The sequence below is a fragment of the Bombyx mori genome, chromosome 5, assembly GCF_030269925.1.
Source record: "Bombyx mori chromosome 5, ASM3026992v2".
Classification (NCBI taxonomy): domain Eukaryota; kingdom Metazoa; phylum Arthropoda; class Insecta; order Lepidoptera; family Bombycidae; genus Bombyx; species Bombyx mori.
This window is the reverse complement of record NC_085111.1, coordinates 12,854,764-12,866,655: the sequence shown is the minus strand read 5'-3', so window position 1 is coordinate 12,866,655 and position 11,892 is coordinate 12,854,764. Positions and strand designations below refer to the sequence as shown.

General features: G+C 35.1%; 2 protein-coding genes across 2 annotated transcripts; one reads left to right on the top strand and one right to left on the bottom strand.

The window, feature by feature from the left end:
• The first annotated feature begins 80 nt into the window (after nucleotides 1-80).
• On the top strand, nucleotides 81-4,056 carry LOC101745626 (dynein regulatory complex subunit 5). Its single transcript, XM_004930039.5, has 6 exons — nucleotides 81-506; nucleotides 1,485-1,652; nucleotides 1,825-2,383; nucleotides 2,576-2,703; nucleotides 3,054-3,195; nucleotides 3,763-4,056. Exons 1-6 carry the CDS (start codon nucleotides 222-224, stop codon nucleotides 3,957-3,959), a joined length of 1,479 nt encoding a protein of 492 aa, XP_004930096.1. The 5' UTR covers nucleotides 81-221; the 3' UTR covers nucleotides 3,960-4,056.
• A 3,041-nt stretch (nucleotides 4,057-7,097) lies between these two features.
• Nucleotides 7,098-11,578, bottom strand: LOC119628527 (uncharacterized protein K02A2.6-like). Its single transcript, XM_038011036.1, has 2 exons — nucleotides 8,107-11,578; nucleotides 7,098-7,174 (listed from the first exon to the last, which is right to left on the bottom strand). Exons 1-2 carry the CDS (start codon nucleotides 11,576-11,578, stop codon nucleotides 7,098-7,100), a joined length of 3,549 nt encoding a protein of 1,182 aa, XP_037866964.1.
• Between the last annotated feature and the right edge of the window lie 314 nt (nucleotides 11,579-11,892).

The following is an 11,892-nucleotide window of genomic DNA, read 5'->3' as shown; positions in this document are numbered from 1 at the left end:
TTAAATTAATTAAAAATTAAGAAACTAAATCAAACATTTTGAGCCTCTTTTAATAATAACTAATTATGTCAACTACGTAATAGTAGTAGTTAGTAGTGTCAACTTCAAAGTAATGTTTGATCTGGAATAGCGCACCTTACATTTTCTTCTTCTATAACAAGACTCCAAAGGCTGTTACAATTTTTTATCAGAATTCTTAAACAGATAAAAAGAACCCAGTCATGAAGATTCCATATCTTGTATCCCAGAATACAAGGGAAGCTTACGCTACATCGCATGAAATGAAGACTTCTATTGCTGAAGCCAAGCGTAAAATTGTGGCTGAAGATTTCGAATGGGATGATGGCCTTACTCCAGCACCCCTTAGCTACTTTGCCGCTCTTAGTTTGTCGAGAGCATTTCATATTATTAATCCATTAAACAAAATACTTCAGAAAGATGTTGATATTCTAATGGATTTGTATCCGGCTGATATTCCCTTGAAATGTAGTGTGCCGCTAATACAGGTAACTTAAACTTTTGTTATATCCCAGAGATATGACAGGGTCGAGAAGGCTGGTGTTTCATTGGAAGATGTGGTGAAGGTATAAGCTAGAACACCGTTGTCCTGCCAAATTTTGCTCTTAAAGTCAATAATAATGTAGGATTGGTAAGAATGGCACGTATGAAAAGAGTGTGGAACGGAGCTCTAAGACGTGATTGAGAGAAAACTGTAAGAAAGGAGAAAGATAATGACAGACAGAATGACAGAGAAAAGTAAGATAGCGAAGACGATAAAATGAGCAAGGCGTAAAGAAGGTATCAATTAATTTTTAATTATTATAATAAAGAAGATTTTGGAAAAGAATAGTAAAATGCAACTGTGGAATAATTTTATTTTATGTGCCACGATCTCAATTCTACATTAATCTTAAAGTGATACTGTGGGATTGTGTAGTTGGTAAGAATCTCCACATACCACTCTACCACCCGATATGAAAAGTAATATCGTAATATCGGCGATAAATTTTTGTCAACAAAGCATAGATAGTGTTATGAAGGTACTTAATTTAATGTTTTGGGAAATGCTCGTAGTAGAAAGCGATTAATAAATGAATGCTATAATAATTTACTTACATTTTATTATGGATAGTGGCAGTTAAGTTATTTGCTCGTCAGCCAGTTCTGGGAACAGCAAAATGGAGTAGCTAATTTTTGTGTTGACTCCAGATAGGACTAGCAATAATCAAAGTGTGAGTTTTTGAAGAAATAAAAAAATATATATATAAATCAGAAACTTTATTTGGTAAGTTGTTTTTTATTTATCGTTCTATTGGGAATATTGCACCTGCACGAATTTCAAACCTATGAAATGAAGACTCACAAAGAAAATGTTTCATAATATTAAATTGTGTACTTACCGACAAAAATTACATACAACTTCAATAGTTTTATGAACACATCAAGTTTTTAATAAAAAATAAATCTTTTCAATAAATTTCAAGGATGAACAATACTGGAAAAGATCTTATGCCACTAAGTTTCCGTCCAGAAAGGAGTTGAACGTGCCATTTTGGAAAGGGAAATTCTTGTCAGCATGTCTACAAGACTATTTAGAAAACGTTAACCCTGATGTCTTTATAGAAGAAGATGCTGTAGAATTGGCAACTTTGGTTATTTTATTCATTAAATTTGTGACTAAACCATTTTTACAATCAATATAATAAATTGCACTAAATTCTAGTAAATTCACTATCATCTAGATTGCTAAATAACTAGAATTCAAGTAATAGAAAATTCAGTTTGCAATTTCATTTTGCAATAAAATGTTCTTTCTTTACTTAGGTTAGTCCCTACATTTATGAATTGGGGTTAAATCAACTACGCATGGTTCGGCAACCGACCCCACCAGTCCCTTTTGGGAATATTGTTGAAGACACGTGCCCTTATAGCGTCCCTAAATTATTCGATCACGTGCCTCTGGAACCGGTATTGGTTAAACTTTACAACCTCCAAGAGATATCTTTAGTTTTTGGACTCAATAATATTGAAGACGATTATTTACCAAGATACTTTGAATTTTCAATGGGAGACTGCGAATCTTTATGTCGTGGCCTAGAAGATTTACGACACCTCAAATTGTTTCGGATCAACCGAAGCAATCTAGACTGCTCGAAAGTAAAATTGATTCTACAGAATCTTGTAAAAAAAGAAAGCATTGAGGAGCTTGACTTCAACCATTGTAAGATCGGCGATTATGGAATGAAAGCTCTCGGAGGTTTCATTTACATTCACAAAAATTTAAAAAGAGTGAGAATTGCTAATAACCGATTTAAAGAGGTTGGCGTTCAGGGAATAGCTTATGCCTTGCAAATGAAACCTGCGGCTCCAATAGAACTTTTAGGTAAATTCTGCTGTTTATATTCTATTAATTATTAATGATAGGGCGTATAAAAATTGCATTCTACTCACGTATTTTTGTGGCTTCTACGGGTCATGATGATGTCTAGAGCTCTGGTAATAGGTAGATCGTGAGCAGGGTTTTATTTGTGCAAATTTGAAGTATTCAAAATCTGTGAACATCTTTTCAATTTAGATTTTAGCCTGAATCCAATGTCTTTGGAATGTGCAACAATCTTTGCCGCTGCGTTCGTACGCTGCAAGGAAAAGCCACAAACGTTAATCATCAACTCTTGTGGCTTCAAAGGAGAATCTGCTGAGAAGGTAAAATGTGCTAATTTATTCGCACTCGCCTTGTATTGTTTGGCATCAATAGACAAGCTTCCGCTGAAAATGTTTGTCCTTGTAGATAGACTAGCGGTTTACCTGGTCGTTAGTTGTGATCGTCACTCATGGGCGTTAGCAATGCTAGGCGCACAGCCAAGGCGCTGCTCGCTCAATTATATTGTGAGATATACGGCTTTTCTTTACTTCAAACCAGACACCAAAGATTTCTTTGCTACAAAAATAGGTGGAACGGTATTTGCAAATCGTGCAAACCTCAGTATTTTCTATAATTATTAAATTAGTGGGTAATAATAGTAAACATTCGGATAACGAATTTATTTTATCAGATTGCAGGATTAATAAGCTTAAATCGAGGTCTGACCAGATTAGATTTGGCAGCTAATGACCTATCGGGAGAAGCTGAAAGAACTTTGGTCAAAGCCGTCGAACAGAACAGAAATATTCTTAGAATAGATTTAAGAAGGACACGTATGTAATATTATACTTCTAAGCTTCTAGAGCACTGTCTTTAATGCCTATTTTTAGTTCTATTTGTTAGAAGAAAGAGATATTAAATAAGTCGTCGTGGCCTAAAGGATAAGACGTCCAGTGCATTCATATCGATACACCTGGGCCGATGTTCGAATCCTGCTACAGGCACCAATTTTTTTAATGATATATGTACGTACTTAGCACACGTTCACGAACGACTTCCAGGATATTATAACATCGGGTAATGAAAATCAAACCTGCAAAATTTGTAATTTGTGTAATTACTGGGTAATGAGCATCTTGTTAACCCACAAGTGTATCACCCTGCCTATATCTGCTTTGAAGCAGTAAAGCGTTTCGGGTCGAAGGGTGCGGTAGCCGTACCGAGGCGTTATGCGGTTACCTTGAGACATAAGGTTGTATTTACTTTGTTGATGTCTTTGAGCACCGCGAACCATTTAACACCAGGTAGACATTGACCTCGTCCACCCGTCTAAGCAATAAAACAATAAAATTCCATCATTTTTCTCATGTCTACTGCAATCTACTATAAATTTTCTCTAGATATTTCAGAAGAAACTCAATGCAAGATCGACAAACTGTTGGAAAGAAACAAGAACTTAATTGGTCAAGACAGGGAACCGAGCGACGAGATACCGCCTCTTTACCTAAACGAACCTGAATATTTAATCTGGGAATACAATCCCAATAACCCCGACTACATACCCGGCCGATACCCGGAACGAGTTCCAGAAGTTTAAAAAAATCTCCAATACTACAACTGAAAATTTTAAATATTATGTATTCTCTCATAGTGGCACGCCTTGTGTTAATAAAGCAAAGAAAATAGTAAATAAATGTTTGTGGTCTTAGCTTCCCTAATCTTAAGTACTACGGTTTGTTTCTAGCTCTCACGTGACTACCACAATCCTGCCTGTTTCGATCGCCAGGCATTGAGTTCTAGTTTGATGGGTCTGTATTTGGGCCTCATGTTTCTACCAGTACTGGAGATAAAATTGAGGGAAACCTCTTTTGGCCGTTCAATATCGCGCCATTCAAAAGAAGGACCTTAGATCTTGTAACGATTAGCGCGATATATCATTTAGTGTTTATTACCTTACTCAATAACAGCTGAATCATGAGATCTTTTACCAACTTCACAATGAATACCGCCGGGTAGTTGATCATGTACTTTTACATGAAGAAATAGAATGAGTGGTTAACATTTTGAACAGAATAAAATGTAGTCTTTTTTTCACTAAAAGTAAGTTTGTAACTGATTTTTTATCTACTGTTTTGAAATTTAAGTACTCCTGTAAACGTACGAAAACATTTTGTTTGACATAGACCATCATAGTTCAGATATTAGCGAAACTGAAAAGGCCTGCGGGTCACCAGTATACTTAATTAAAAAAAAATCAGTCATTTTGTCCAAAATATTTACGAATTTATTACATTACCTTTCCTTACTATTCTCGTTTATCGCTCTTTCTACTAGCGAAATCCGTATCAAAATCGGTTGCTTAACTTGGAAGAAGTAAACGGTGAACCACATAGGCAGGCTACGACTTCGCTACGTATCATTTAGAGATATGCCACCACATGTATCATGTTCGTTTTCTATTTTACAGTTTTCTAAAACTAAAATGACATAAGTTTATTCATGTAATTTGTGTTTGTGTTGTGTTTTGATGAAACGGCTTCAGCCAGACGATCTGATCAGACAGTGTGTGGTAAATTCATAAAATAATAATAATACTAGCTGGGAACAAATTATTGGGGTCATCCGGCCCCAAAATAGGACTCCCTGGGTAATGGTTACCAGAGACTGACTTACATATTTATATTCCTATATATATAGTTTTTGTTTTTTCCTACCTAATCTTATAGCCTTGAGAGGCTATGTCAGCGTAACCGGGCCAGTAGGTGAGCTCACGGGGCTCAAACCTGCCGCTGTTGCTAACATGGACCCTAGCAACAGCCGTGCTTCGCAGAATCTATCACCGGATCAGAAACGCGACCCACTGAGAAGATGCGGCGAGAAACTCAGTGGGCTGTGTCTGTGGGTTAATTTATTCGCCGAGCTCTTCGTCGCAAACGACGGGCTCAACGAGAATATATTCCTTTAAACATGTACATGTATAGATAGTAAATAGCCCAACGCAGAGCAAGCAAACCTGTTCATCACACGAATGTTTGCCCCAATGTAAATCTAACCCACAACTCTGAGCGCAACAGCCAGGGCCGCTAACTACTGCACCGGCGAGTCAATCAAAATACAATTCATGTCCATTTAATGAAGGCCAACTTGAATAAGCAGAACAATTTGGTTTTTCATTAGCGTACAAGTTATTAGGTGGAACAGGACTTGTTGTACGTAAAATGACATATTTAACGAAGAAAGAACAAGCTTCGCCTTTTAATTGAGAAAAAAAACACCAATATTATTGATGTTTTTTTTAAGATATTTCGAACTTAACCAACAAACTATATTTACTCGTACAATTAATAAAACTATTCTTGTTACATCAACGGGAGATTGTAATATCATGACATACAGGGCGGACAAGGTCCACGAAAAGAATGATAAGGAAAGGTAATCGATGTGACCTCAACTGCTACCTAATCTTTCACCTTTATTAAGCAGCTATTGATAAAGATAAGCACATAACATTAAAACGAACGTCCGTGACTTTGGGTTATGACGGGTATTACAGGTCAAAACGCCTATACAGTCAGTCATGCGATTTTGGCGTAATTCGATCTTAGTGGACTAGCTCAAGGGTCAACTGGTGTTCAAACCAAAACGCATTACTGTTTCACGGCAGAAATACCCGTGCGGGATCACAACCTACTATCGTCTTACCACCAGCATTCATGTAATAAAATGAAGCCCGAAACACGCAGGCGTACAAAAATTATTTGCTGGAGGATGAGAATTGTGACCCCGCACGGTGTCTGATCATATGTACCATGTATAGGTATGATGACCTCACGCAAACGAAAAGTATTTATGCTAAATTAAAGATTTTTTTTATCACCAAGTACTTAGTGTATTTGCGTTTGTACTCGGCAGTAATATTTTTAATCTCGTGTACCATGATTCAAAAATCTATAACTATAGTTAAGTTGCGCATCCATAATTTATTCCGTCCTCGCAGTTGAGGTGAACGAATATTGCTTAAAATATGCAAAGTCATGAGACAACTATTTTTTATTGCTCAAGCGAATTCATTTTACTCAAGGTTAAATATTCGGTGAGAAATTTCATCATAATTTAGTGGATTATGGTATTTTGGGTCTTGGACCTTTGTGCCTCATTTTTCCTTTGAGAAATAATACCTTTGGTAGCCTTCGCAATGCTAGAGAGGTTATTGACCCATTCGACAGTAGGTGGTAATAATTTCTATTCCAATAAGCTTATGTACCATGGACAAACTGCAAAAGTACATGTGAATAGAAAACTACATACCACTGTGATCTTTACTGTATCCTATGATCGACAGGGTACTATTGAAAAGTATTTCCTATAGGGTTGTGCTGGTATTGTTATATTAGGTTTTATATGTACCTATTAATGAATGATATTGACTATAGGAAACCAACAAAATGGAGATTTTACACCAGTCGGCTGTCATTGTTGCGGTAGACTATCAAACCCGAAGCCTGTTAGTTGGAATTCAATAATAATCAAGGTTATTTTGTAAATGTCGCTAGCGCGGTTCCAGCTTGCGGTCGAATCTATGATATCATCCACCGCTACGTCTTTTTAAATATTTTTTTGGTGTTAATGCATTTATGTATATTCTTTGAGCAAACATCGCAAATAATATTAAGTTATAATGGACTAACATATTCAATGTCATGTAGTTTATTTTTATTAACTTGGATTCAAGTGTTCACTGGATTATAAGCAACTCGGCTGTAGCTTGAGCTAAATCATCGATTGAATAATTTAAAACGATGAAGCTATTTCCTAAAAACGCTTTGCGATTAAACGTACAAGACCTTTGTACTAGCTAATACGGACAGGTCCAGATCCGCTAAGATCAAAATGAATTCTTCTACTTCTACTAAAATGAACCTACAGGTTTTGAAGGTTTTCATAATAATTACGACTAGTGGTCCCGCAGTAGTCGAAATTCGACTTTAATTCATTGCAATTTTATGTTTAAACATTATTATGGTTCTATTGTCAAATACTGTAATAACTGTATTTAATTAGTTAGTAAAAGGTTATTAAGACAACTGTAATGAAACGCATAAGTATTCACACGCGCCATGTTTATTATGTAGTGTCATCCCCCGTACATGTCAACCACAGCTTATACCAATAAGTATCTTCACATGACATCTCCCTTTCTTTACTCAAATAAACCTACAAAGTAACCAATTTGAAGTTTTATTTAACTTAGATTCTAACTTAATATAAGACTTGACCCTTTAGCCAACTTGGTTGTTTTACCTGCCTTCCAGACCTTGTTTGCCTTATATCAGTATTTACATTTTCCAAAGTTACTGACTTCCTATTGCTAGTAGTGTCATTAGACTGTATATTGTCATTGTCACTCTCAATATTGTCATTGTCACTGCCAATGCCACTACTACCAATTGAATCTTCTATATCACCACTGTTATAGTCTCTTTGTCTATTAGAAGAGCCTTTGTAAATATTGTATCTATTTCTTTTAATCACTTGTCCTTGCTCTGTTAGAATATTGTATGCTCTATGTTTGTTTTTTTGTATTATTTTCCCCCTAAGATTTTTATTTTTACTATCCCTTATAAACACATTTTGACCCTCTGTAAACTCAATTCCTTTTTGATTATTTCTTCTATCATGATAATATTTGTATTTAATTTGCTTTTTCTGCAAACTATTCCTAACTTTCTTTAATTTATTTTTACCTGGCAAAGAAGATCTGGTAGGTAACAAAGTTACTGTTTGTCTTCCTAAGAGTAACTCATTAGGAGACATGTTAATTTCTGAATCTATAGGTGTGTTGCGATATTCCATCAAGGCCATATAAATATCTTTCTGATCAAAATCACATTTTTTAAACATTTTTTTAACAATCTGAATGTGCCGTTCAACCATACCGTTGGACCTCGCATAATATGGACTAGATTTAACTAACTGAAATCCCCATTCTTTCACAAATTCTTGAAATTCGTAACTATTAAACTGTGATGCATCATCTGTACATAGCTTTGTTGGAATACCCCATCTCGCGAACATCTGCTTTAATGCTAATATGTGACTTTGCGTGGATTGATCCACCATATTTATAATTTCCACATATTTAGTTAAATAATCTACAACCATTAAGTATATATTATTTTTATAGAAGAACATATCAGCTCCTATTATATCCCAGGGTTGTTTCGGTATGTCCCTTAGAATTAGGGTTTCAAATGAATGAGATTTTTGATATTTCAAACATGCTTCACAGTTTCTGATGTGGTCTTCCAGCTCTTTATTCATAAATGGCCAATATAACAATCCTCTTATCTTATTTTTGCATTTTTCTAATCCTAGGTGGTTGTAGTGAATTAAGTTCAATATTTCTTTCCTCAGTGACTTTGGTACAAAAACTGCATTATTTTTAAATATTAACCCATTTGCATAATACAAATCCTCTTTTATAGAATGATAATATTTTAAATCTGTTGGTAATTTTACTTTATCTGGCCATCCCATTTCAATATTTTTTATAATTTTTTGACATTCTTCATCATTTGCAGTTTTTTTTTTAAAATCTTCTAATTTTTGTTCTGTGAATTTTAATCCTTCCGTTATCAAGCAAACATGCAATTCTACATGCTGATCCAAATCTTTATTACATATTTTGTCTGGTAAGCTATTCCTAGACAAGGCGTCAGCTACAAATAATTCTTTTCCTGGTTTATATCTTATTTCCAGGTCATACCCTTGAATTCTCAATCTAAGCCTTTGTAGTCTTAGTGGAGTTTCATTGATTGTTTTTTTAAATATGTATTCTAAAGGCCTATGATCAGATTCAACTATTACATGTTTATCATAAATATATTGATGAAACTTTTCACATCCATATACTATTGCCAACATTTCTTTTTCAATTTGTGCCCATGACTTTTGGCACTCTGTCAAGGTCTTTGACCCATAAGCAACTGGTAAATTATCCTGTAGGAGTACCGCTCCCAACCCTGTGGAGCTACTGTCGACTGAAAGAGTCACTGGTTTGTTGACATCAAAGTATCTGAGCACTGTTGCACTAGTGAGAAATTGTTTTATTTTTTTAAAATCTTCTTTTTGTTTGTCACCCCAAATGTACTCTACGTTTTTTTTTAGCAATTGTCTTAGTGATTCTGTCAATTCTGATGTATTTGGTATAAATTTAGAAATGTATGTTATAATACCCAAGACAGTTTGTAATTCCTTTTTTGTTGTTGGCTCTTTCATGTCCACAATAGCTCGCACTTTTTCTGGGTCTGGCTTAAGGCCCTCACTAGATAGGATATGACCCACATATTTAACCTCTTTTACACCTATGACACATTTCTCTTTATTAAACTTGACCCCAGCCTGCCGAGCCTTTTCTAAAACTTGGAGTAATCTTTCATCATGTGTTTTTTTCGTATCTCCCCATACTAATATTTCATCAACATAAGTTACTACACCTTGTATCTCATTGAAAATTTCTGAATAACACTTAGTAAATACCTCAGGGGCAGAATTCAGGCCAAATGGTAACCGCTTAAAACAATATCTTCCAAATTGACCTGCATTGAACGTTGTTAGCAGTTGACTTTCTTCTGCTAACAAAATCTGATAAAATCCTTTGTTTGCATCTAACACTGAGTAATATTTGGCATCAGGCATGGCTGAAGTAAGTTCCTCAAAGGTAGGTATTTTATGACGTTCTCTAATGATACATTTGTTTATATTTTGTGGATCTAAACACAATCTAATTTTATCTTGACTTTTTTTTACAATCACCATAGAGTTAACCCACTCAGTTGGTTCTTGCACTTTCTTTATTACATCAAGTTGCTCCAACCGATCAAGCTCATTTTTTACTTTATCTACTAATTTAAAAGGAATTTTCCTTGGTGGCTCCACTACAGGTGCACAATTGTCTGTTAATTTAATTTTGTATACATAGTTCAATTTTCCTAAGCCATGAAACAAATCTTTGTATTCACCAATGTCCTGAACTACATATTCCTTTGAAATATTTTCAACTTTGTTTATTAAACCCAACTGCACAGCAGCTTTATAGCTCAGCACATTAGTAGTTTTAAATTTTACCACATAAAAGTCAAGTACATACTTTTTTTTATTGAATTTCACTATAGTTTTAGTCATACCTACTGTTTCTATAGTTGAGCCATCAAAGTTTTTTAATTTTGTACAAGTTTCTGTCATTTTTAAGTCTAGTTTTTTCACTATAGCACTAGTCAAAATATTAACCTGCGATCCTGTATCCACTTTGAACTTCATCTTCTGTCCTCTCACTTTTGCCTCAACGATCCAGTCCTCTGTATCAACCTGGCCCACAGTTACTGACCCCACTACTAATGAGTCATCACTATCATCATCGCTGACATACACAGCACCAACTGTTCTGCACATCTGCATGTAATGTCCATATCGATTACACTTAGCACATCTCCTTCCAAAGGCTGGGCAGGATCGATGAGAATGCACTCCTCCGCATCTTTCACAATTATTATTCTTCAACCTTACTGATCCTTCTGCACTCTTACCTAGATGTTGTTTATTATTAAAACTGGTTTTATTCTGATTAGGCATTCTGCTTCGAGATTCTTGTTTTCTTGTAACAGCTTCAACTGTCTTTTCTGTCATGACTTGAACCTGTTTTGCAGCACTCTCAGCCACTTTACATATTTTCATGCAGCTATCCAATGTTAAGGTCGATTCTTTAAGCAATCTTTCTGTTAATTTGGCATCATTTAAGCCTAATATGATTTGGTCTCTTATTAAGCTTTCTTCTAGGTCTGCAAACCCACAGTCTCCCGCCAATTTTCTCAACGTACAGAAAAATTCATCAAAACTTTCTCCATCTCTTTTTTTTCTGCTGAAGAAGACATGTCTGCTAAAAGTTTCATTTCCGGGTGGCGAACAATATTCATTAAACTTCTGTTTTACTTCCACATAAGATAACTTTTCTTTGTTCTTAAAACCATTGTATATGGTTAGTGCTTCTGCACCTAGGCAGTGCAAATAGATTGCCTTTTTCTGCTTATCTTTAATTTTTTCATCACCTTCCGTCCCGCTAGCAATCATATAAATATCATATTGCTGTGTCCATTTTTGAAAATTTTGTTTCAAGTCGCCCATGAGGCTTAATGGTGGCGGTGGTTTTAACGAATCCATCTTCCGTTTACAACGGTTTACTTCCACTTAGGTTTTTATATTTATCTCAATAAGTTCTTTAAGTCCTCAGCGCCATGTAATAACTGTATTTAATTAGTTAGTAAAAGGTTATTAAGACAACTGTAATGAAACGCATAAGTATTCACACGCGCCATGTTTATTATGTAGTGTCATCCCCCGTACATGTCAACCACAGCTTATACCAATAAGTATCTTCACATGACAAATACTTATATTTATATTATATAATCACAGATTTCGCCAAAACTATACTATACATAAATAATAATAAAGTCAAATAATATTCATCTATT

What these genes read in the sequence shown, in the direction of transcription:
- LOC101745626 (XM_004930039.5), top strand. Translation starts at nt 222, where the DNA reads ATGAAGATTCCATATCTTGTATCCCAGAATACAAGGGAAGCTTACGCT. An exon ending in CTGTAGAATTGGCAACTTTG is followed by an intron (nt 1,653 to 1,824) that starts GTTATTTTATTC and finishes TTCTTTACTTAG; the next exon opens with GTTAGTCCCTACATTTATGA. An exon ending in AATAGATTTAAGAAGGACAC is followed by an intron (nt 3,196 to 3,762) that starts GTATGTAATATT and finishes AATTTTCTCTAG; the next exon opens with ATATTTCAGAAGAAACTCAA.
- LOC119628527 (XM_038011036.1), bottom strand. Translation starts at nt 11,578, where the DNA reads ATGGATTCGTTAAAACCACCGCCACCATTAAGCCTCATGGGCGACTTG. An exon ending in TACCAGATCTTCTTTGCCAG is followed by an intron (nt 7,175 to 8,106) that starts GTAAAAATAAAT and finishes AAGCGTTTTTAG; the next exon opens with GAAATAGCTTCATCGTTTTA.